The 24,947-nt window shown below is 44.8% G+C and overlaps 1 protein-coding gene across 3 annotated transcripts in view; it reads right to left on the bottom strand.

Moving 5' to 3' along the window:
- Nucleotides 1-507: 507 nt before the first annotated feature.
- The window catches only part of PDE6A (phosphodiesterase 6A), a 70,067-nt gene continuing 45,627 nt past the window's right edge, over nucleotides 508-24,947 (bottom strand). For all 3 annotated transcript variants that reach the window (XM_036224701.1, XM_016150376.2, XM_016150375.2), the window contains 14 exons: nucleotides 23,172-23,321; nucleotides 22,450-22,593; nucleotides 20,623-20,688; nucleotides 20,289-20,435; nucleotides 19,288-19,395; nucleotides 17,531-17,640; nucleotides 15,934-16,021; nucleotides 15,638-15,738; nucleotides 15,126-15,233; nucleotides 5,843-5,906; nucleotides 5,464-5,538; nucleotides 3,946-4,029; nucleotides 2,277-2,424; nucleotides 508-810 (listed from right to left, as the gene is read on the bottom strand). In XM_036224701.1, the coding sequence (XP_036080594.1) occupies nucleotides 731-810; nucleotides 2,277-2,424; nucleotides 3,946-4,029; nucleotides 5,464-5,538; nucleotides 5,843-5,906; nucleotides 15,126-15,233; nucleotides 15,638-15,738; nucleotides 15,934-16,021; nucleotides 17,531-17,640; nucleotides 19,288-19,395; nucleotides 20,289-20,435; nucleotides 20,623-20,688; nucleotides 22,450-22,593; nucleotides 23,172-23,321 (1,473 nt within the window). In that variant the 3' untranslated portion in view covers nucleotides 508-730. The remainder of the gene's footprint in view (nucleotides 811-2,276; nucleotides 2,425-3,945; nucleotides 4,030-5,463; nucleotides 5,539-5,842; nucleotides 5,907-15,125; nucleotides 15,234-15,637; nucleotides 15,739-15,933; nucleotides 16,022-17,530; nucleotides 17,641-19,287; nucleotides 19,396-20,288; nucleotides 20,436-20,622; nucleotides 20,689-22,449; nucleotides 22,594-23,171; nucleotides 23,322-24,947) is intronic.

The following is a 24,947-nucleotide window of genomic DNA, read 5'->3' as shown; positions in this document are numbered from 1 at the left end:
ACCTGGCATAACATAGTCACAGGATGCAGGCCACCCTGGGGAAGGGTGTGACCTTGGGCAACGTGTCTCCACCCAGCTGAGGTCATCCCCAAAGGGGCTGACGCAGGGCTGTCTGCCAACAGCTCTCCCGACCGCTGGGGCCACGAGTCCTGCCCTCTTCACGAAAGGGTCTAAACCATTCATCACGTTATCTGCAGCACCTGGGTATTATATGTTTGTTTGTTGCATGTGATAATGATGTGGTTCTGTTAGAAAGTGCCCATATGTCTTTAAAGATGAAGTGAAATAACATGTCTGGAATTTGCTTTTAGATATTTCAGCTAAGAAAATATTGAAAAAGAAATACAAAACGGCAGATGAAGGAAATGTAGCGACATCTCGATACTTGAAATTGGTGATAGGTGGGGAGTCATTGAATAATTCTCTACTTTTGACAATGAAAAATTTTATACTAAAATACAAAATGAAAGTGTAAGAACAAAAAGGATTTTAAGCAAGCGAGTGAATCGGCATTAATTAAATATTTAATTGATGTCTACGAAAGCTACAATGTTGGTCTCAGCTCAACAAAAAGTTCTCAAGGCTGAACAAATGTTTGAAAGCCACTCGTTCAGATGTCAGTTAAATTCTCACTCAGCTTTCAAATCCTGTGACTCTTCCACTTCTCAGGAAGGCGTGCAGTTTGCCACCGGCTCGGGCGACCTCTTCTGGCCCTCGGGTCCCTGCTGCGCTACTGGACGCAGCAGGACTTGGATGCCGGCGCGCCTCCTCCTGGGCCAAGGTTCCCCCCAGGCTGATTTCCTGCCGCTGCTGCGGTCAGACAGGAAAGAGAACACACCAGGTGAGAGGAGGCTGCAGAGGGCTTCCCCTCTGCTCTGATGTGAGCCAAGAGCTGCAAATTCAAAGGCTTCCAGAGGCCAAGAGATAAAGCACACGGGCAGAAGGCAAGCCAAGTATGAGGGGAATCGGAGCGACCAAGGATGTTTCTCTACACTAAGAAAAATGACAGTCATGATAAATGGTGACACTTGGCACCAATGTCTGGGAGGTCACAGGGAGTTGTGGGGACTGTGACAAACTGGAGCCATCCCCTGTCCCGTGTAAAGGGGGCAGTGGCCGCTCAGCTCCAGCTCATTGTTGTCATGCAGAAATCCAGACTGATGTGGCCAGATCTTGATCTTTTCAAAAGAAATGCTGGAAATCTGGGTTTTTAAAATTTGAAATATCCCCACTTAAAAATGTAAAACACCAAATATCCATTTTAAAAAAAAAAGCAGACCAAAGAAAAAACCTCTGTGGGCACTAAGTCTGCACAGACCTGCTGCTCGCCCATGAGATAATCTGTGCAAGTTAGAGACACTCCTTCCTCAGGACACTTCACTGCCAATTTTCTGGGAAGTTGTGATTATGATACAACTCTGTGGTGAGCATGACACACAGGACGCCTCTGAGAGTTGTGCAAAGCACGAGTCACGAAACCGTAGGTGGCGGCCCCACGTTGGCAGCCACCAGTCCACACCGCCCAGAGCAGGGCTGGGGAGCCGGCGGAGTCCATGCTGAGAACCATGTGTCGAGGGACTGCATGCAGAGGAGGGCCGTCGCGGTGGGGCAGGGTGGGGACCTGAAGCCTTGTCCTGTGGGAGAACCACAGCCACACAACCAGGAAAAGAAATGACTTGGGGAAGGAGGACCTTGCTGTCCACTGCGATGAGATGGGGTTTGATTCCTGAAGGCCAGACTATGGCCACTAGGTGGAAGTTTCAACAAGGAGAACAATTCCAGCTTAAGGAAGAGCATTCGAACAGCGGTGCAGAATGAGGTTCTCATGTAAGGTAGTGAGCCCCCCATCGCTGGTAGTGGGCAAGCAAAGAATCTTGATGGTATGGATACGATTTAAAAACCAGACAGAAAGCTGGAAATATGGCCTCAACAATTACTTTTAACCAATAATTCTAGGTTTTCTCCTCTGTCCCTGGGTAGGGCCCTATGTCCACAGCCTTAGAATTGGAATCTGCCTCCACTGGTTGAGGGTAGTTGGGGACCCCTTGCTGGGAACCTTAATCTTGGGAACCAGGCACTGCCACTTAGTATTGTGTGACTCGGCCACAATACTTCACGTCTGCAAGGCTCAGAGCCCTACTATGCAGAATGGGACTATAACAGGTGCCGGGGAGGCCCGAATGGGACCCCAGGTGTGAGGCTCTGAGGCCAGGCTGGGCCCTCCGTGAGCGCCCAGTGCTGGGGGCGGGGCCCCCTGCCGTCCCTCTCCCACGAACCTTGCTTGGCGGCCTGCTGCTTCTGCTTCTCCTCTTCCAGAGCTTGCATCTTGGCATCATACTCGTCGGCAAGCGCTTTCCACTCCTTGCGGTTGTTGGTGATCCCGTCCAGCATGGGAGTGATCTCCTCGTGGAAACGGGAGAATTCCTGGAGGAGAGAGAGCCTCTGGCACAGGGGCCACCGCCTGGAGTCCATGCTCGAGGCCGAGGCACAGCTGGGAATGTCCAGCCCTGGAGTGAGCTGCCCAGGCGGGCGGCAGGCTTCCCGTCACCCAGCGTGTGCATGCTGACGTGTACAGACTCCTGTCAACAAGATCCCAACCCTCTCCTGCTTAAAGCCCTCCGGTGGCAACTCCTGTCTTTCAGGGTGAAGCACAACCCTCGTCACACGGCTTTCACGCCCCTCCAGACCCAGTGACCTGTCCCCTTCTCCATCCTGGACCCTTCGGGCATTCCAAATCTCCATGGCTGGAGTGTGTCCCGCCTTCTGTGGGCTTCGCACAAGCTCTCCCACAGGCTGGAACACTCAGACTTGTTTCTTTTCCCGAGGCCTCCACTTAAATGTCACCTCCTCAGGGAAGCCTCTTCTGTCACAAAGACACTCAGTAAACATTTGTTGAGTGAACTCCGGATATTTCAAAAATGATTCTTAAGTTCTCTTAGCTCTAAGAATACAAATAATGCCTTGACCACAGCCCATCACAGTTCATGAAGTGCCTCTCTCCTTTGATCCTCAGAAGCTCCTGTGAAGTGGGAGACAAGACTCATCGCTCCCAGATTTTTAGATGGGGAAACCGAAGATGAAAATAGGCGGAGTAGATCTGCCCCAGGCAGGGACGTCAAATTCAGGGCTGGCTGTGCTCAGAGCCGCCTGAATTCAGATCTAGGCTCTGCCCCGAGCTGTGTGGCCAGCTTGTGGGCAGGTCGCCTACAGGGCCATGAAATCGAGACAATATAATACCCACCTCCCAGGGCTGCTGTGGTAACGCACGTAGGGCGCTGAGCCCAGTCTCTCCAGTTTAATAATATTACTGACGATGGTGGGGAGCACTGACCATCCTGCCCCATTGCTCAGAGGACCCCTAGGAGCCTGTGCCCCCTCCCAGGGAGCATTTGCACCTCTAAACGGGAGGGCGGCAGCTCACACAGCCTCCCCTGAACTGGAGGTCGGGCGTCCTGGCCCTACGCCTGTCTCACGGCTGACTCCAGCGACCCTGGCCCTGTCATTTCTCATCTCTGACCTCTGTCTCCACGTGTGTAACATGGTCAAAGTAAAAATAACAAATGGGAGGCGGCGGTGGCACGGATAACATGGAGTCGGGAGCACCGGCTTCCCCGAGAGGGAGAAATTCACTTTGGGCAAGAGCTCAAGGAGAAATTCCAGATCCCTTTTTGACTCTTCGTTACATGTCCGCCAGCTAGGGAAGGTAGGAGGGCATACGTCTGCTACATTCCCCCCTTCCCTGGCTGACACCACGCTCGGTCATTTGTCCCTGGCCTGGGTGCACGATCGCACAAGACCCCAAGGGACTGGACGGCACTGCAGATGGGCAGCACTTTGTAAAATACCACCCACTGGTCACTCGCCAGGGTTTATTATTCCTGAAATAATGGGAACCCCAAATTTATTAAAGACAAGGACTTGGGCCTGAGAAAGCAAAGAACTCACCTTGTAGACAAAGGTGCAGACGAAGTCAATGAAGCCAACCTGAAGCTTGGGGAGCTCATCCGCCTTGTTTCTGTCCATCATGGGCTGTCATGAGGGAGAAAGGGTTAGCTGCACCGGGCTCCCCCCGGCACGGCGCAGTCAGAGAGGCCCACCCTACCTATGAAGCATTCTTGCTATAAAAAAAAAAAAAAAAAGGAACCTGATATTCATCAAGCATCCAGATCTGACTAGCAGTTGCAGGAACTATGAGGATAGAGGAATATATTAAATAACACCGTGAGGGCTCAATCAACCACATTCAGAAACCAGACAGCAGAAGACCTACCTTCTTCAACAAATACATGGTGTAAAAAGAAAAAACAAAAAGAGGAGAAGGAAACTGCTACTAACTAAAAGAGACTTTAAGAAAAATAACTACCGGAGGACACGTAGTCCTTGATCGACTCCTGATTTGAACAAACCAAACTAAATTATTTTTATTACTCAATCAAAGAAAATGAACAGAGACAGGGGAATTATGTGATATTAAAGAATTATTACTGATTTTGTGAGTGTGATGATGGTATTGTGGTCCTGTGTGTGTTTTTTAAATTCATATCATTTAGACGTATGTACTATTTATAAAAGAAATGACGTCTGGGATTTACTTTAAAACACTTCGGCCAAAATATAAAAACACACATGAGAAAGAATGAATAGATAAAACCAGAACGGCTTGCTGTTGCTAATGGTCGGATCCGGCTGATGGATACATAAAGCTCATTAACTATTCTCTCTACATCTGAAAGTGTTAAAAAGGAAGAAGAGGGATCCGAATCCCTTAGCCCCTCAGCATCCCGTTCGCTCCAGGATGCTCGTGTGACCCTCAGAGCACGCTGCTCATCCTCGAGCCTTGACTGAGCCCCGCCTGGTACCCCAGCATTTTTAGCACTCTCGCTGGTTTAGCCTGTCCCTATATCTGTGGTTCTGTCCCCAAAACGTCTGTCCCTTTTGCCCTGTCTTTACTTCTAGCCCCACCCTAGCTCGGGACCAGCGGCGAACCCTCTAACTGGGTCCAGTCGAGTCGACTTTCGGTGTCGACTGGTTCTCAGCCTGACGGCGTCTTCCTTCCCCTGGCGCGCTCCGTGCCAGGGAGGTGGCCCTCAGGCTGCTGGGACTGAAAGGAGAATCCAAGCTTCGGTGTCCACCTGTCAGGCTCTACTTAGCTGAGTGAGCTAAGGACACGTACGGGACAGCGGGGTTCCCAGACTCGAGGAGGGCACTCCTTGCTGGGTTCGCCCCCCGAGTTTCTGCTTAGGTAGGTCTAGCATCTCTCATATGTTCCCAAGTAAGGAACTGTTGATGGTGGTGCGGGTCTCACACTTGGAGAACTCCATGCATTAGGCGAAGTTCACTTCTAGGGTAACGTCCTACATCTCTGCGTCTGGGGGGCCCTTCTCCTTGCCGCAGCAAGGTCTCGGCTCCCATCAAGGTGAGATCACACGCCCAACGTCGGGCCGACGCCCCCTCTATACTCACAATGGGATTCTGTTGCAGCACTGTGCGCTCCAGGTCGCCTTGTTCCCAGAATTCGGCAGCAACCAGCAGAGCTACCTGCAACAGGGAGACACCACGCCCCCGCCCCAAGTCAAGCCCCAGCTCTATCCTCCCACTCCTGCTCCCACCCACTTGGGCTTCCAGCTCAGCGGAAACATAAACCCCACCCCTGCCACGTCCCTCCACACCTCTCCCTGCACTCTGCTGCCATCAGGGGGAGACGTCCTAAAGTGACTTCCCTGTCTTGGCAGAGGAGGATGGAGTGAGGCGGGCTGTCTCTGGAGCGAGAGAATCTAAGCTGCCTTAGCTGCTGTCACCAGCACTGAGATTTCCCTCCTCTTGGGTCAGGAGGAGCCCATACCTTGCTCTGCACCTCCCAGGGCTTGGTAATGGCTGAGAGATCACAGGCGGTCATCATCATGGCCCTGGACACAAAGACACCATCCATCAGCCCAGAACCATTGTAAAGCTGCACGTACTGGTTAATGCCACCCATCTCTCTTTTCTCTGCCCCCACTAATAGGCAACCTCCCTGCATTGTGAGGAGAGGGGTCACTTCCCCAGCACATCTGGAGGCGGGGCTTTGAAGTCAGACAGGTTAAGTCCCGCCTCTGCCAATTACCGGGAGTCTGACATTGGACGATTAAACCAACCTCTCTAAGCCTCAGTTTCCTTGTATGTAATAATAATGGTACTTTCCAAATGGAGTAGGCGCAGGGTTAAATAAGATAATGTGTGTAAAAAATCTTAGTTAGCATAGTGCCTGGACATAGTATGTGCACAGTAAAGATTGGTGATTACCATGAGCATGCGTTTTTACTACATGCCACTCACTGTTCTAGGCATTTCATAAACGTCGACTTCATTCAAATTAAATCTCATCACATCTTCAGAGTTCTTTCTCTCCTGCCATGTTTAGAACAATGTTTCTCAGCCTTTTCCCCATCACCTTCTCGCTTCTACTGTCAAAGACTCTTTTTAGACACTCTTTCTATAATTGCTCCGCCACGAAATTTTAATACCTGTTTGGAGGGCCACAGACCATTATAACATCTAAGATTTTTTTGCTCCTCTCCATAAAACCGCTTTTTACCCCATGGGCAATGCATGGGAGAAGAGCAGATCAGTCATTGTGGGGAAGCCGTGTGTTAAGAAGAGGAAGCATTTGTCAAAACTCGTAAATGGTACACTTAAGATTTGTTTACATCATTGTAGATATAGTTTACCTTAAAAGGAAAAAAAGGAGCTATAAACAAATATTGACCTCTTATTAATGATGTACATGTTGAAGTATTTGGGGGCAGGAACGTGCACTGACACCTGCAACTTACTTTGAAATGCATCCAAAAAATAAACTGGATTGACAGATAGATGAAGGGATGAATTTATAGCAACATGTTAATGGCAGAACTGGATGACGGGTATAAAATTCGTTCAACTCTTGGTACGTCTGTAAATTTTTCTTTGTAAAATGTTGACACAAGTAAAAAAAGTGGACTGATCAAATTTTTAAGAAGAAGTAGTGGAAGGGATTTGGGAAAGAAAGAAAGGCTTCAAGGATAAAGTCTTAAAGGAGTTTCACAGTACCAGGAAGGTAAGATAGGTGTTGTTACACAGATGGGTACAACGTAAGACAGAGAGGGAGGGGACACGAACAAAGAATTGGAGCAAGAGGGCGGGGGGGATTTGAGGTGTTTCAGAGACAAAGGCTCAGTGGCATGAGCATCTGGGAAGGGAATCCAGGGCCACTTCGTGTGGGCGTTAATTCCAGGCTGGGAGCGTAGACAGTACTCAAAACGTGGAGAACTGCTGAAGGTCTAGGGCCTGGTCATGACCTCTCAGAGCTGTGCTGCGGGAAGGCAGGTTGGCAGCACTTGTGGGAAGGAGGAGAGATGATGCTGTAAGCCAGGCAGGAGGGCACAGGACCCGGCCTGCAGCAAGGCCTAAAGGCCGGGAGAGCGTGGGGTCAACCCCTGCCGCAGTGTCATCCTGACCTAGCGAGGCTGATGGCCCGGGGCTGCAGGGAGGGGAGGCAGTGGGAGAAGCCTGGGGCTCCGAACCTAACTGCTGCTTAGGTGATTTTACAATCAACCAGCAAGACCTGGCATAGGTCACACAAGCTGGTCTGGGAGGCCTTAAGAATGCTTCATGAAATAATAACAGGTTTACATATCTTTAATTAAGTAAACCCTCAAAACTTCATAGAATTCTTTAAGCAAATAAGCTTCCAGAAATTCATTTCCAGAAACACCTTTACACTTCGTAATAACTTCAGAATACATGCCCTATGTTTAATGTCAAGTGTTGCAGACGTGTTACGCTTACTGTCAGGTAGGTTAAGCAAATGACTGCTCAGCTGTGGATATGAGAGTCACCGGCTCCTTGGTACCTGTCAGTGTCCGCATTTGACGTCCGCCAAGTGCGGCTTCAGGAGAGCACTGCGTGTTTATGTTCTTTGGCTGGAAAGATCATGTGAAAATCACTCCCAGCAGTTTGGGAAACACATCTAAATGTTTTATAGACAGAGATTTAGTGTGCGCGCGCACTCGCGCATGCGCACGTGGACACCTGGGTACCAGAAAAGCTAATCCAAGGCCTCGTGCCCTAAAGACAAGGCATTACCTTGACTTCGGCATCATCCCCTACGTGCCAAGGTGGCACACTAGCCAATGGGGATCCAGACAGAAAGCTCATAGTCAATTAAGTAACAAAAAACAAACAAACAAAAAACCTGTTATCACAATATGCTAAGTGGGATGGCAAGGAGAAGCACAAGGTGCAAAGCAAAAAATAATCCAAAGGTGAGAGAAACTAGCTCAGCTCGGGGAGCTTCCAGGAGGCGACAGCGGGGCAGGGCCCCGAGGGGTGCATAGGAGTTCTCCTAGAGAAGGGAGAAGAAAGGGCACAGTGAGCAGAGGTGCAGGGGGAGTAGTAGAGATTGCCACACGGCAGAGCGCTGTCCAGAAGGTGACCATAGGGAACATCCATCTGTCCATCCTAGTACACGTACACGCGCCAGATGTTGAGCAGTGAGTGGCTGGTTCACGGGGTGGCCACTCTCAGAGAGCTTGCAGGGAGTCACACATTTGTCACACAAATAAATGTAAACATGTAAACCAATAACTGCTCTGAAGGAAAGGGGTTCTATTCTGGGAGATAATCTAACAAGAGACACTAACCTAGATCTGGGAGGTCAGGGAGGGCTTCCCTGAGGAGGTGACATGGAGTTGATAGCTGCAGGAAGCGCCCAGGTGCACAGAGCTGGCTGACTGAAATGAGCCGAGTTCCTGCTATCCTGGCCCATCCCCAAGGCAAATATCCTTTTAACTCAGCATTGCAGCTCAGTGACACTGATCCTCTACCCCAGAAAGCATCCCAGTCAGCTTGGACAGGCTTCAGGCACTCACTGGAACGACACCTGGCTCGGAGGGTGTGGTGGGTGTGGCCCGTAGGGGAAGGCCTATGGGATGGAGCCTGAGAAAGCTGTGGGTGCACAGGAGAGGGGTGGGGTGAGTTGGCTTCTAGTCCTTGATGCTCTGCCAATGCTCACATGACACTAGGTAAGTCGCTTTGTCTCTTTGGGCCTCACGTTTCTAATTTGAAAAACACTAGACCAGGAGCTGGAAGCTTCTTCTGTAAAGGGTCAGATAGTCAATATTTTAGGTTTTGTAGACCACAATAGTCTCTATTGCAGCTACTCAGCTCTGCTATGATGGGATGTGAAAGCAACCATAGATAAGTAAAGTCGGGGTCGCTCATCTGTTAGGCTGAGTGCCTATCACCTCATTAGAACGAGAGACACTCCTATCACTCAGAAAGTAACAAGGGTTTTAGAACTCTGTGTCAGGAACTGGGGACAAAGATCAAATACATAAAGCTTATACCATGGGAAGCACCTAATACCACTGCATGCCATGAGCAATACTGCACAGCACTCCGCATGCTCCAGCTCGGCCCCCATGTAATCGATAAGGTAGGTGCTACCAATCCTCTTTGACCAAGGAGGAAACTGAGGTACAGAGAGGTAAAGTAACCTGTCCAAGGTCACACCACCAATAAGTGAGAGAATTGAGACTTGAACCCAGGCTATCTGGTGCCAAAGCCCCAAGTGTGTAACAGCTACACTCTACTCAGGTGCGAAGCAGCTCTAACCGTATATCTAACCACCTAATCAATGGACCCTAAGATTACACCAGTGGTTTTCAGCAAGGGTGATTTTACCCCCAGTGGATATTTGACAATGTCTGGAGATAATTTAGGTTGTCACAACTGGGGAAGAGGACTTGCTACTGGCATCTAGTGCGTAGAGACTAGAGATGCTGTTAAGCATCCTATGATGTATAGGACAATTCTCCACGACAAATATTTATTGGCCCCAGATGTCAATAGCCTTAAGGTTGAGAAATCCTGCTTTATGGGTCTTGGAATATTTTCCACTGAATGGCTGCCTAAAGAATTTTGAAAATGCTTACCTTTTTGCACATTTTTAAGTTGATATCTTAACTATTTTATCGTAAGTTGAAATACTTGCAAAGGATCCAATGTATAAATTTAAAAAACGACCTTCTAAAATGAAATAGTTCTTTAAGTACATGATGCCTTAAATACAAAGGAATCTAAATAGCATAGCAATTTCATACCAACTACCAGCTTATCATCTATTTAAATACACATGAAAAAGCTTTTAAGAATCTAGAATTTACATCCTTTTTTGTCTCCATAAACTTGTATTTTTGACTTCCCCCACAGGTTTTCATCCTGATGTTTTTATATATGTGTGTATGTGTGTACGTGTATATATATGTCTGTATATAAATCAATGAAAGACTTTCAAGTATATATGTATAATACATATGAAAATTCTTTTATTGATCGCCCTTTCATATCTATCTGCAACCAAATATACTCATTAATTAAACTTACATAAAGATTTTTTTATTTGAATATAGGCCTCCAATGTTGAATTTTTTTCTTTTGGATTAAGTTATTATTATTACACAAGTAACCAATACAAAAATATATGCATTACCTATTTTTAGAAATAATTATTAAACACTCAAAGTAAATTTTTTTGGAAATTCATCTTTTAATGAGATGGGATGGGGCTGTTTTTTAAAAATCAGTTAATGAATGAATATTTCTTGTTAGACTGAGATAGGATTTAACATCTATTTTATGCAAATTTTTTACTTTTATAGATGCAGGTAATTAGAAACCTTGGGAATGGAGGAGTTTTATTACAATATCACTCAAGTCTTTGAATTCTTCCAAATAAACTGTTAAGAATCATACTGTGATCATTATTCTCAATGATCAGTCAGCTGGAGATTCAATTAGATTCTCCTTCAATTTTATTTAAAATAAACATTACAATCATTCACTTCTTCAATTTCTGGGAAGCATGCCATAAAGGTCTGACCAAGAATTTTCATATGATTATAAATTACACCTTTCACACTTTCTCTGCAGCACTTGGTTTCACCTGAGAATGGGTTAGGTCAATTAAAACATTATTAATTGTAATATATCTTCCAGTGTTATATTTTTTATAAAGTGCTTTTAACTTACAACAAGTTTTAACTATGTTTCATCAAAACTTTGAAGCTTCAGATTTGACTCATTTAATTTATGAGAATGCCACACAGCATAATCGGAAATTCCAGTCTTTTACTGCCAATGAAAACAGGCAAATCAGACTTGTTTCTGTCAGAGAGAGTCTGATTTTATTTTTCAGTTCAAATGAGCACGTTAGAATATATTCTGATGACACTCACCTTATTTTTTATTCTTAATTCTAAGAAAGGTAGAGGTAGATAGATGGTTATGTGTAGGTAGAGCAGAAAGACAGACAGAGACAGAGGGACGGATGAAATCAGGCGCTGCCACCTTCGGTATTTGTTATTGGTACGCCTTTGCCCTGAGATCAGGGAGCTGACCTGTACCTTCTCTGAAGGAAGGAAGATTGTTGAATGAAAAATGCCTCAGCTCCTGCTGCCCTGCTTTACAACTCAATACCAAATTCTCCATTGCTAATGCCTTGTTTTGCTTTTAACAAAAAAAAATATCTATAAGACAGGGAAGCCCTGAAGGGATGATAATGTCATGATTACAAGTGGCTTCAAGATGCCAGTATTGCAAATAGTCTCTCTGTTTGATGCCACAGAGGTCTTTGCACCATCGGAGGGTTTGAGAAAGGGCAAGTTTGCCAGTATTTTATAAAGTTGGAGAGGAATGAGGGAACTAACAATGCCCACCCATTGTGCTTTCTTAGGAAGATAATATTAAGAAAGAAAACAGGGATTCCCTCGAGGCCATCCAGGCCCCTACACATCTTTGGATCCGGGAGGAAGTGGGAGGGGTATGCGTGCCTCAATTTAAAGACTTCCACTTAAGACTACCTTGGCTTTTTCAATGATTGAAGTCCTGCCTCTGGTGTTTAAAGAAATTGAATCTTGTAAATCTTTTGTGTCATTTCTTTGTAAAGTCTATATGTCATTCCATTGTATGAAAGTGCCATACATATTTATAAAAAATTAGGAAACAGAAACTTCATTCAAAACGAAGTAGGGAGGCCAGAAGGGAGAGCCCTTAAGCCCTACATTGACCCCAAAGCACCAGGAAGAACTCCGATCACAGCGCTCCCAACTTCCTCTTCCCTTTTATATTCAGAGTTCACTCCTAAGTTTTAGTGGATGCATACGTGGCGTGCCATATAGTTGCATGTTCCAGATTGCAATTCTTTGTCGTTCCTGAACAGACCCCTTTTGCTGGGGAGATATCAGGCTTTTTGTTCAAGGTCGACATATTTAACCTGATGCCCCATCGATGGATATTTAAGTTGCTGTCAACCTTTTTGTGTGTGTGTGATTATAAATAATGCTGTGATGGATAACTTTGCACATACTCCGAGGCACATGTGTGGGACGCTACCTGGAGGGCAAATCTTAGGCGTGGGCCTGCAGCTCAAAGAGTGCGGGCATCTACGACTTTGCTAGGTTTTGCCCACCATGAGCGTTGCACCTATTCACGGTCCCAGCAGACTGCCTGCTGGCCCCTCACTCTCCCCCACACAGTGTGTGAGCAAATCTTTCAATATTTGCCGATAGGAGGATGAACAATGATATCTCACTGTAGTTTTATTTGCGTTCCTTTTCATTTGAATAAGGTCATCTTTTCCTATGTTTATATCACTCTAATTTCTTTTCTGGAAAATGTCTGTGTGTGCCCTTTGACCAGCTTTCTATTTGATTAGCCTTCTTGAATTGTGTAACACTTTATTTACTAAGTAAATTAGCTCTTTTTTCTGTCAAAAGTGCCACAGATTTTTTTTACACCATTTATTACTCGCATTCTGATTTCAGCTGTGCATTCTTGTGTGTGTTGTGTAGAAATTTTTAATTTTTATGGGTTTTTAAATTTATCCATAAATCAAAAAATTTTTAATTTATCAATCTATTTATGACTTTTGAATTTTATGTCACACTTGGAAAAGTTCACTCTGAAATCATTCTTTTTAATTCTACCATGCTTTTTTCCTCACTTCCTTTTTTTTGTTGTTTGTTTTCTCATTATTTTAAAATCCTTGATCCATCTGGAATTTATTTTGCTATGAGAGTGAGATAAGGATCTAGCTTTGGGACTACCTACAGTATAATACAAAATAAATAAATTTGGTCTTTACCCCTGGTTTCTGGCACAGAACTCCTAAAATCCTTAGAATTTCCTAAGCGATTGGAGTGCCTTTTACCCTTAAGAAGCCCCTTTGGGTTGACATTAATGAGGTGACCTAGGGTGAGGTCCCTCAATGGACTCAGGATAGGGCTGGTCACCAGAAAAACCAAGTGAATAGGGGCGGGGAACTTGAAGGGATAAAGGCAGGGAGTGGCAGGGGGGAAGCTGCAGGTTAAGCTCTATAAAAACTCTTGAACAATGAGATTCCATGAGCTTCAGGGTTGGGAAACGCATTCACTTGCTGAGAGGGTAAAGCATCCCACTTCCGTGGAGACAGATGCTCCTGTGCTAGGGACCCTTCCGGACCTCACCCTGTGTATCTCTTTATCCAGTTGTTCTGTATCCTTTATAATGCTTTCTATAATAAACTGGTAAATGTAAGTAACATTTTTCTGAGTTCTGTGAGCTACTCTGAACATTAATTGAACCTGAGGAGGGAGTCTTGGGAACCTATAGTTTTATAGCCCAGTGGTCAGACTCACAGGCAACAACCTTGACTAGGGATTAGTGTCTGAATTGGGGCCAGTCCATGGGACTTGAGTCCTTCACCTGTGGGATCTGAAACTCTCTCCAGGTAGACATTGTCAGAAGTGAGCTAAATGTATGTGACACCCAGTCAGTATCCACCAAGAATTGGAGAATTGCTTGGTGGTATTGGAAAAAATACCCATCGAATCACCTCATGGCTCCAACATGTGAATTTATCCCTTTCTCCATCAGTATAAAATACACTTTTAACACAGACACAGGTTTTCAGGTCTGTCCCATCCCCCTGTCCTACTCATGACTAGGACTCAATTGCCTTCGGTTCTGCTCGTCCTTATTATTACTCATGTATTTCAGAATTTTCTGGCTATTCTTACATACTTACTTCTCTTAAGAATTTTAGAATTGGCTTCCTAATTATCCCAACAAAAAGCAGGTCTTTTCCTTGGAACTAAATCAATAATTAATTAGGGAGAACAGACAATTTAATAGTGAGTCCTCCTATCCAAGAACAGGGTGTTCTTTTCACTAATTCAATTTTTCTCCTTCACTATTTTGAAATATCCAGCGGGGGCAACTCCTGGTCCACCTGGGAGCAGCCATAGCCTATTGTGCCCCCTTGTTTAGCTGAAGCAGGTCACACAGCTTCCCAGGATCAGGTGACCTTTGTGGAGGCCTGGTTGGACAACTGCAGAACTGAGGGAAGGACAAGTTGCTGCTTGCCTCCTCTTCTCTGAGCCTGTCCCAGTGGCTGTTCAATCTCTGTTGCAGGGACTTACAACGTTTGTGACTTAATTAAGCCTAATCTCCACAGAAGCATCTGGGGATAAATAAAACTACCAGACACTTCTTTGGGAACTGGGTCAGGACTCATCTCTTCTGACCTTGGGACCTGTTGCAGGGAAGCCAGGGACCCATCTGGCTCAGGCTACACATCCATAAAAGGCCTCACATTTACACTTCTCATTAAGTCTTCTTAGCAGACCTCATACCAGTGAGGCACTATAAATTTCACATAAATCATGCAACTAATTTGTAAATAGCACAGCTATATTGCAGAGCATTGCTATATAGAAAAGGATACTAAAAAAATTAAGCCTTCATATTTTGAGTAACACATAGTTATCACTCGAGTCATGATTGGTATAACGGTCTGTGTTTTATCAAAATTATAAAATTTTATGACATAAATACTTCAAATATTATACTTTTTGTATATAAATATAATAAAATACTGTCTTAAATTTTAGTGCTAAAATAAAGATTGAACATATATCATAATTTCTGCAATTGTGTTTTGGCATAACTTCATTTGTTTGTATGTCAAAGACCTCCAAAATGAGGTGTCCTAGGGGGTCCCCTGAGGGCAGCGAGGCCTGCAGCAGCTCGCCTTAGGACCCTGGGGTTTAAGCCCTATCTCGACTCACATAACGATTTCCTTCCGTGTTTGCTCCAGCATCATGTACTGTGTCCAATCCTGCTGAGTTTCGTACGTCTTAGATTGATCCACGATCTTTTGGAACATTGTCCTCTTCCTATGAAACACACCAGTTTGTTAATGGAGCAAATCTCAGAATAAGGCAACACCTGGGCTTCTAACATTGGTTATTTCAGGCAAAGACTTATTAAAACAACATAATTAACAAACCAAGGTTCAAAGAACCAAGGCCTGGGAGGGAAGACCTAGGTTTCTAAGTCTTCTGCCATAGACTTGTTATCTGATATTAGCAGATCTCTTCCTGTGGATCTCAGTTTCCCATCTATACAGTGGGCATAATAATATCTCTCTCACAGAGTTGTAGTGAGAGTTCACGGTCCACAGCATAAGGGTTGTACCTGATATTCGGTACATATTAAATCAATCAGAACTACAGTGTTTGTTATTATTACAATTATCGCTATTATTATTCTTATCCTTAAAATGAAAAGAAATACCAACTTGAAATACAGGGCGAGGTCTGTGGCAATGATGGCTATGTCCATCATATGGATTGCATGCTCATGCTGCCTGCGATTGAGGTTTTGAAAGATATTCAGGCTCTAAGAAGAAATGATAGGAGAGATGTCAGAAGTGATGCTGGCAGTGAAGTCACCCAACTACCTGTGGTCACCCCAGATGATGGGAGAGGCAGCCCAGGCTAATGGGACAAGCACCACATGGCCTCTCTCAGATTTCATTTGAGACGGGGACTCTTGTGCAGGTCCCAAAGCCAGTGCAGATGGCCCTTATCATACCTCATCTCTCAGCAATGTTTTCCCAAACTCCAAGTGGTGTCTTTCCAAGATGGAGGACCCATGGAGCTTGGCCAGTGGGTTCTGGGATCTGAATGGGAGAGAAAGACAGAGACACATAGAGTGAATCAACATGGAATGGTCAAGATGAAAGTTGAAGACATCATCCAATATTGCCAACTCCTAATTCTGTAGGCAGAGTGGCTGAAGTCCAGGACTGAGAAGGACCTTGTCACACAGTGAGAGAGTGGGAACTAGGATTAGATGTCAGGTCTCTGGATTCTCAGGCTTTAGCTTTCTCCACTACTGATTCTGAGGGTCTCTGGGGGGTCATTGACACCTTAGAGAGTCTGTTGAATAGTGTGGAACCTTATCCCCTGGAAAAAAGCAGAAACACACATAATGCCAAATGCAATTTTAGAGATTTATGGATCCCTTATAGCCATCTGTGGACATTGGCACTGGGCCATACTTTAAAGATCACCAAGCCCCAGAACCTTTATACCTGAACGTTAGGGGAAACCATTGAATTCTTACAAGCTGTGTGTATATCTTGTAGGAATAAATAGCTTCCTACGAGGTGAATAGTAGACAAAATCTCTAGCCTCGGAGAAGCATGCACCTATTGAGAAGACTCGGAGAAGCATGTCCTAGTGCTTGTTAATGACTTGCAGGCTATGGGCCCAGAGCAGAGCCTTAGTTTCTTCACCTGCAATATGGATGTAATACTAGTCCCTGCTCTGCCTTGCCCACAAAGTAGTTATGAGCATTCACCAAGACCAGGATTCAAAGACTATGCTTCATAGGCTGCCTGGAATATAAGCTCTGTGAGGACAGGAACTGTGTCTGTTTTGTTCACCACGGTACCTCTTTGCCTAGGATAGGGCATACCACACTTCTATTTGTATTACCCATATGAAATGAATGAATGAACCATTATTATCAGTTATTAACATCTTGGCTTAAATTCATTGAGCAGGTAGGAAAGGAAAGAAGAGAGTGAAGGAGTTTAATGTATTAGTTTCCTATTGTTGTTATAATAAATTGGCACAAACTTAATGGCTTAAAACAATGAAAATTTATCTTACAGCTCTGGAGTTTACAGTCTAAAATAGAGCTGCAGGACTGCCTTCCTTTCTGGAGAGTCTAGGGGAGAATCTGTTTCCTTACCCCTTCTAGCTCTAGAGGCCACCTACATTCCTTGGCTTATGGCTCATCTTCCATTTTCAAAGCCAGCAGCATAGTATCTTCTCTCCTCTCTGAGCTCTCAGCTCCCTCTCATAAGGACTCTTTGGATTACATGGGGCCCACTCAGATTATCCAGGATAATCCCTGTATTTCAAGATCCTTCACTTAATCACATCTCCTAAATGTTAGGCGATGTATTCTCAGGCTCTGAGCGTTGGAGCATGGATGTATTCGGTGTCAGTATTTTGTTTGTCGAAGGAGTATGCCAAGACCCAAAGGGGAGGAGGAAATGGGAAGCTGTAGACAGTGGGACTTTCCCCTGGCCAGTGAGACTGTCTGGGAGCTGTTCAGATTTGGATAATGAATCCCAGGGGTGGGAAGTAGGGAGGGAGGCTGGTAAGGGCTGACTTACTTCATCTGGTAGAGGTTGTTGGTGCCTCTGTGGTCAATGTCATGGCAGAAGGCAGCGGTGACCATGGCCAAGGCCTCCAGGTCCGTGAAGTATCGCTTCAGTTTTCCCGTCTGGAAGGGCAATCATAGGTGCCACTCACTCCTGTCTTGTGAGGTTGGAGGCAGGGCTGAGAGGCCAGGCAGTGGGGAGAGGGCCTAGAGCTTGGAAACATGAATCTGATCTTGGCTCTAACCCTGGTGCTACAGAGTGACCAGATGTTTGTTTACCTGGGATGTGGAACTTTCTGTACTAGAATGGAACAGTGCCAGGCAAACAGGGATGATTGGTCACCCTACTCCTGAGTAACCTTAGCTGGTCCCATCTCCCTCTGCACCTCAGTATCCCAATCTGTACACTGGAGGCGGAGGACATTAGACTGTTGAGAAACTTGCAACCATCTGGTTATAGCATTTGGAAGCTGAACATAGCTAGACTGGTGAAGCTAACTAACCTTCCAAACCTGGTCTACCAGTTTAAGCACAGCCCAGAAGAACCTTTCCCTGAGCCTCTTTCAAATACTTAACTCCTTGTTAATGCTGGGTGTTGGAGTAGAGGGCGGGGAAGAGCCCTGGAGAGGTGATGCTGACTCTGTGACTCATAGAAATAATTCAAGTCTAAGTGGTGTCACTGTCACCTTCTGTGGTGACTTGCCCAGAATTTCTGCCTCCAGGCTCTCATGCCTACTCTGGTATGACCATTTCAGCCTCAAGAGGAAGGAATGCAAATGAGGAGGCTGGGCAAAAACAGAGATTTGCATCATAATCTGAATGGGAAGACACTTTTAAATAAAATATAAAGGACTCTGAACCCACTGAGCTAAAAAGATGAACACAAGTACATATATGTATGTCCATCCAGGGACACTGTAGCATTGTTTGTAATAGTGAAAGATTGAAAACAACCTTCATGTTCAACATTAGGGGTATATTTAAATAATAGAGTATACTATGCAGCTATAAAATTATATCATGGATAAACTTTGAACACGTGCCAGTGAAATAAGCCAGGCACTTAAGGACAAATAGTGTATGATTCCACTTATACTTACATGAAGTACCTAAAGTAGTTGAAATCATAAAGATAGAAGGTAGAATGGTGGTCAGCAGGGCCTGGGGAGAGTGGGGATTGGGGAATTTTTGCTTAATGGGACAGAGTTTCTGTCTGGGAAGATGAAAAAGTTCTAGAGATGGATAGTAGTGGTAGCTGTAAAATAATGTGAACATACTTAATGCCAATAAACTGCACACCTAAAAGCGGGTTAAAATAGTAAGTTTTATGTTATGTATATTTTACCACAATAAAAAAATATTTATAAAGAATATGACTTACATACTTTCAAGTGAAAAAAAGAATATTACGGAATAATATTATTCAATTGGTTATAAACAAAATAAACTGTGTATATGTACAAACAAATATGTCTCGATGGTTCTAGAAGAAATTTGTTAAGTTGTGCCTGCGTTACCTCTGAATAACCGAACTGGGGTTGGGGGTCGACTGCAGCTTCCTTTCACTTTTTATTTTATACATTTCTCTATTCTTGGAATTCTTTACACTGAGCATGTCCTCTTTTTGCATATTTTTTAAAAAAGCAATAAATAGAAGAACAGCCCTGCTGCTGCTGTGTGGAGCTTCATGAGCTCATCTGGTGCGGCGGGAGCCCCCAGCCTGCGTCATCCCCCATCGCGGTCGCCGCTCCTCCCGCCCCACGGCCGTACCACCAGCAAGGAGAACATGGTCTGCCCCACGTTGAAGCCGTGTCGCCAGTTGTGGTAGGTGATCCTGCGGTAGCCCTTGCTCAGGGAATACATGAACCGCACCAGGGCCTGTGGACACACACACATCAGTGAGGCAGCGCACTCCGGACAGGCGCCCTGGGCCCTGCCTCCCAGACCGGAAGCCGGGAACTAGCAATAGATGCAGTAACGCAGTGCAAGCAGTTTGCAGATTGCTAAATTCTATGGAAATGGACGTTTTGAAACCAGGTAGATGTGATTCACTCCACTTATTCCACTAACTGAGTTTCATCAGTGATTCCCAAACTGTGTACCCGTAGCTACGGTCCTGAGAGAAGCTAACAGAAGGTTTTCAGGAAAAGAATACAAAGGGGGTCTTTAAATCAGTGGTTCTCAAATCTGAGTGCACATCAGAATCACCCAGAAGGCTTGTTAGAACTCAGTGTCTAATTGGTTAGAGCTGAGAGGGGAAGCAGGGAGAGAATTTGCAATTCTGATACATTCTCAGGTGGTGCCGACATGGTTTGGGGCAATACTCTGAGAACTGCTACTTGAATCAAACTAGTCTGGGAAATTCTGCACAAAAAATATCTCATGCCCACCTTCTCTGTCCATTCCTCACCCCCCAGATGTTCAGAACACCGTAAAGACTCCTGCAGGGAAAAAGTCCTCTTTAAATGGATGTAACCCACATTTCCCACCCTTGTTTGATGATAAGACCTTTTGTTTTGCATTCCATATGCACATAGCCTTCAGAACTCAGTGCGTATGAACTCACATCAAGAACCCAATGTACCAAAAGCACGACAGTTCAGAGGAACTGTGTATCCTTTTTTGATAAATGACTCATCTGTGAACATGACTAATGCTTTAAATCCTAAAAGCCAAAAATAAACTCTTTTTAAGTATAGATTGAGTTTAAAAAGGGACTAGAGCAAGCAAGCAAGCAAAAGGGAAACCAAAGAGGTTTGTTTTGACCTCACCTCCTGCGGAATATGAAATTTATCCACCACTCTGAGCTCATAATACATCTGAATCCCACATTTCACCAGCTCCAGTTCTGTCAGGGGCAAGTCACTGAAGTGGAACTTATTAATTTCGTATTTCTCTGCGTCTGGCAGCTCCCCTTGCTGTGGAAAAACCGAAATCAAGTGATTAGGGCTCAATGAAGTTCTCCCAGGTCTCTCCCCATCTTCCCCCCAGCCCTGCCCTGGTTCCAGGTCAGCTGGGAAGATCAGAGCAGAGTCGCAAGGCTCGCAAGGCTCGTCCTTTGCAGAGAAACGCCTGCACTTGTTATGTGTCAGGGCCAGAGCTCACCAGGATCTCAGCCAGCTCTTCTTCCTCGCACTCCCACGGCTCCTTCCCATACGTTTCTCTAGTTTTCTGCCAGGACCCAAAAAAGCAGAGAGAAAAAAAGGTGTTACTACATCTAAGATCTAAACATGCCTCCACTTTTCCATATCTGTTTTCCTTCTTCTTCCAAAGTCCTTGCAACAGAACCACCGACTCAGAGAGGCTGCTGCTGTTCAACATTCATGGACAAGCAGATTCAAAATTGTAGGCTTTGGAGCCATGGAGACCTGAATGCAAACTCGAGCCCTGCCACTTACTAGCAGTGTTATTTGATCCTCCATTTCCTCATCTGTAAAATGGGGTCAATAAAAGCACCTAATTGGTGACTTAAAATTAGATTATGCAAAGTTACTTTAAATACACACACACACACACACACACACACTTAAATTAAATACATAACGAATGTAAGTCATTGAAGTGTTTGGGACATAGAAAGCACTAGAATTGATATCGCGGTTGATATTTTTATTGTTATTGTTACTGATTGGGAGTCAGGAGGCCTCGCTCATTGTCCTGGTTCTTCCTTTTACTTACCGTGTGACTTGAGGCAAGTCCCTGCCCTTTCTGGACCTATTTCCTCACGTGCCAGAAGGGAGGGGAACCTGGATCTAGTTACTTGAATTTCTTAATCCGGGGCACAATCTATTAATTTTTAACAGGTTCACTGAGGCTATGCCTCCATAGGGTCCACATATCCATCATTACTGGGATGAAATGATCAAATTTGTTGTGATGTCTTCCCACCTAAAGAAATTGCCCCTGAAAACACTGGCCTGTGTTGTTTCAACTTGTGAGGTGCATAAACAAGGTCTTGGGAACTCAGCTGGATATCAAATCCAATGCCATTTGGCTAATCCAATTTAGCTCTAAAATCTTAGTCTCCTTGAGACCAAAATCCCAGGAATGATGAATCAGTAATTCTCACATATCTCATTCAATATCTCACCCAAGATAGAACTCTCCTCTATAGTATCCCTGACATATGATCATCTAGCCTTTTCTTGGATACCTCTCTTGATGGTACCTCATGAGCTGGCCTATTCAAAAAAGTGGTAGAGAATTTTCTCATCATCCTAATAAAGGTTAAGTGAGATCTATTTAATGAATTGGGTGATTTGGGGACAAGTTACTTTCCCCACGGGGCCTTGATGTCTTCATTTCTACTGTGGGGATAGAAAGCCTTAGCCTGCCCACCCTACTGGGCTGTAGTAAGCATCAAATGATATCATAAGTATGAAATTGTCTTATAAACTGTAAAGTAATGAAATTATGTGAAGGGTTTCTACTAACCTCTAACCCCTCTATCTTTGCTCACCAAACTCCTCTGTGACCTAACTGGCTCTTCCACCTGAGCTGACTCCCAGGAACGAGTCTCTGAGAAGCTGACCATTGTCCACTGGTCAGTCAGATAGAGCTTCCTCCCAGCAGGGACTTTGGTTGGATGACTCTACTGCAGTACCAAGTTGGCCTTGAGCACAATGAAAAAATGGAGTTTCTCTATCTGGTAAGCCAAGGATTGGCCCGAAGACTATGGTGATCCTACAAGGGATAGCTGTCCTCAGGCCACACAGAGCAGCCATTATGTATGACTCTTTGGCACTCGTCGATCCATCCATTCAACTTGAGGGCCCGCAGCACCTCTGTGTGAGGCAGAGGGATAAAGCAGGGAGCAAGCCCATCCCTCCCCCTCATCTCTGCCTCATGGACCTTTAAGTCTCATTTTACTCTGGCCATATCACCAGAGCACAGTGTCTGCTAGAGCAGGAACAAGAAAAGGACTTTACTTACCAGGATTTCCTGAATTTCTTCATTGTCACACCTCACGTGATATTTTACCATTTCCTGGAAAATATCTTTCCTATTTTCAAGTCTGTTCATTGACTCATAGGTGTCAGGATTTAAGACAGACCAGCCCAAGAATTGAGCCAAAGACTGGGAGGGGAAAAAAAAAAGGAAGGATCAGAGGCAGAACAGAACAGCCAAGTTCGATCCTGCCTCTGTAACTTAGGGCAAGATCCGCTAAGCCTCTGCTTTCTCAGCTGTGGATTTGATAAGCCATGTGCTGCCCTTCTCAAGAGGTGTGAGGGTAAAATAAAATAATGGATGGGAATGCACTTTCAATAAAGCACTAACACACATAAAGCTTCATTCTTATACACAACAACGTCACAAAAAGGAATGCGTTGTGCGTGTGTGGGGACAGGAGGTAGAAGGAACCTTGCACTTTTTTCTCAATTATGCTGTGAATCTGAAGCTGCTCTAAAAAATAGGTTTATTAATTTTCTAAAAATGGAATATGGATTTCTCTGACAACATATGTCAGGCAGTGCAGAAGTGAGAACAAAGAAAGTAGGCTGAGTCAGAGTAGTTTCTACAGGAGGGCTCCCCACCCCTCCGCCAGTTAGGGCAGCAGCAAGCCAGGGACCCACCACGTGGCTCTGGAAGTCCAGCTTGTTGCAAGCAGAGTCTGAATCTCTGAATCTTAATAACAAAAGACCTTGCAAACCTACCTCCATGAGGGTCTCATCCATTTCATCAAAAGGTTTTCCATCTTTGCGATTGTAAAATGTAGCCACCCCAACAATTTCTTCCTTCTTGTTCACAATTGGCATAGAAAGGACATTTTTAATCATCCATCCAGATTCATCCAGAGGCTCTTTCTACAAGAGAAGAACCAGAGTAGTTTTCCTTGGGTACCAGACTAGAGGCAGCTGTGATGGACTTCATGCTGTATCATGACCCTGACTGGAGGAGGAGGCAGCAAGAGGATAGACTTGTTGGATTTTGCATGGGTTTAGTCACCAAACACCTTGAGCAGAGAGCCTATCTGGTCGGAGCTCCTTGAACCAGATAGTATATTGTTTTCATCCCTCAGATGTCGAGGCCATTGTGTGCCAGGCAGCTGGGGATATAATGATGTGCATGAACAGTCCGGGGACCTAGTGTTCCCCTTTCAGATATAAGTGTTGACAGGCTTAAAAGGGGCCACATTGGGGATTCTTATAACTTTGAATTAATCATGTAGGTGTAATCTGCACCTTTGTCCCTTGATCTGACTTTCTGTGTTACTTTGGCATGTCATTTTATCTCCGTGGGCCTCAATATTCTCATCTGTAGATGGGGGCAGGAGTAAGAGTATGCGCATCATGGAACAAATGGGAAAATAGAGGTGAAATTTCTTGTTCAATCATAAGATGCCCTTTGTTTGTCACTTCCCATCTGTCTGAGCCTCACTTTCATCATTTGTAAAATGGAGATAACTGGACAAGATAATCTCTAGACTCTTTTCCCACTGATTCATCACAGCTTACAATGTACAAAGAACTAAGCTAGAAGCTGGGGAAACCAAGGCAAATAAGGCAAGTAGGTTGTTCTCAGTGTCGGGAGCCATTTTTAGACATGATGGAAGCCATTATGAGGCACTGAAGAAGTCACGTAGCTAGAAGCCATAACATGGCTACTGAGTTTGCTTAAACAATGGTTCTAGGAAACGAGAAGTTGAGTTACCTTGGTGAGCCTCGTAAACTCACCTTTTAAGGTAACAGAATGTTTTACAACCATGGAGACAGGGATATGTATGATCATATGTAATTGACAAGCATTGTTATAGATATGTATGGTGTGCTTTGCTATGGTAACATAGTGATTGATTACGGTATTCGAAAATCACATAAAAAAGCTATGCTAAATAAACTCTGGACTGCAGCTCTGACTGTATGCCCTCCCGGAAAGATCTTTTCTGTCTTCTCTCTTTTCCCTTAGGCTTCACCCCCCTCTTTCAGGTGCTGTTTGATCTCAGCCGGCTGGCTCTGGCACCTCAGGTTGCTCATAATCTGGAAGGTAAATGAGCAATTATACCACATGTGGGAAGTTCTTTATGGTACTGTGGGAGCCAGAGGAGAAAAAGAAGTCAAGGAAGGCTTCCTGGAGTTAGAGTCTTCCAGTTTGAAAGTTCCAAGATTCTTAAGGTGGGGAGATGATAATTGTTATTATTTAAGTAACACTGGAACTCAGAACCTGGTGAGAGAGTGTCTCCAGAGGAATATAGAATATCACCCAAAAAGCACAGGACTACCTGCCTTCCCCCAACTCTCTACCTAGCCTTCAGGGAATCCCATCCCTCTGAAAGTCGTGACATGGAGACAGATTTTATTGAAAGTAAAATGGTAAAACATTAAAGATTTTTAAGCAGGGAAGTTACTCGATACAACCTATGTGTTAACAAAATTACTCAGGCTACTTAGTGGAGGAAGAGTGGGAGAGGGAATAAAAAACAAGATGAGATT

Source organism: Rousettus aegyptiacus, unplaced genomic scaffold (assembly GCF_014176215.1).
Source record: "Rousettus aegyptiacus isolate mRouAeg1 unplaced genomic scaffold, mRouAeg1.p scaffold_m13_p_7, whole genome shotgun sequence".
NCBI classification, from domain to species: Eukaryota; Metazoa; Chordata; class Mammalia; order Chiroptera; family Pteropodidae; genus Rousettus; species Rousettus aegyptiacus.
Note: the sequence above shows the minus strand (reverse complement) of the source record. Positions and strands in the feature narration are given on the sequence as shown.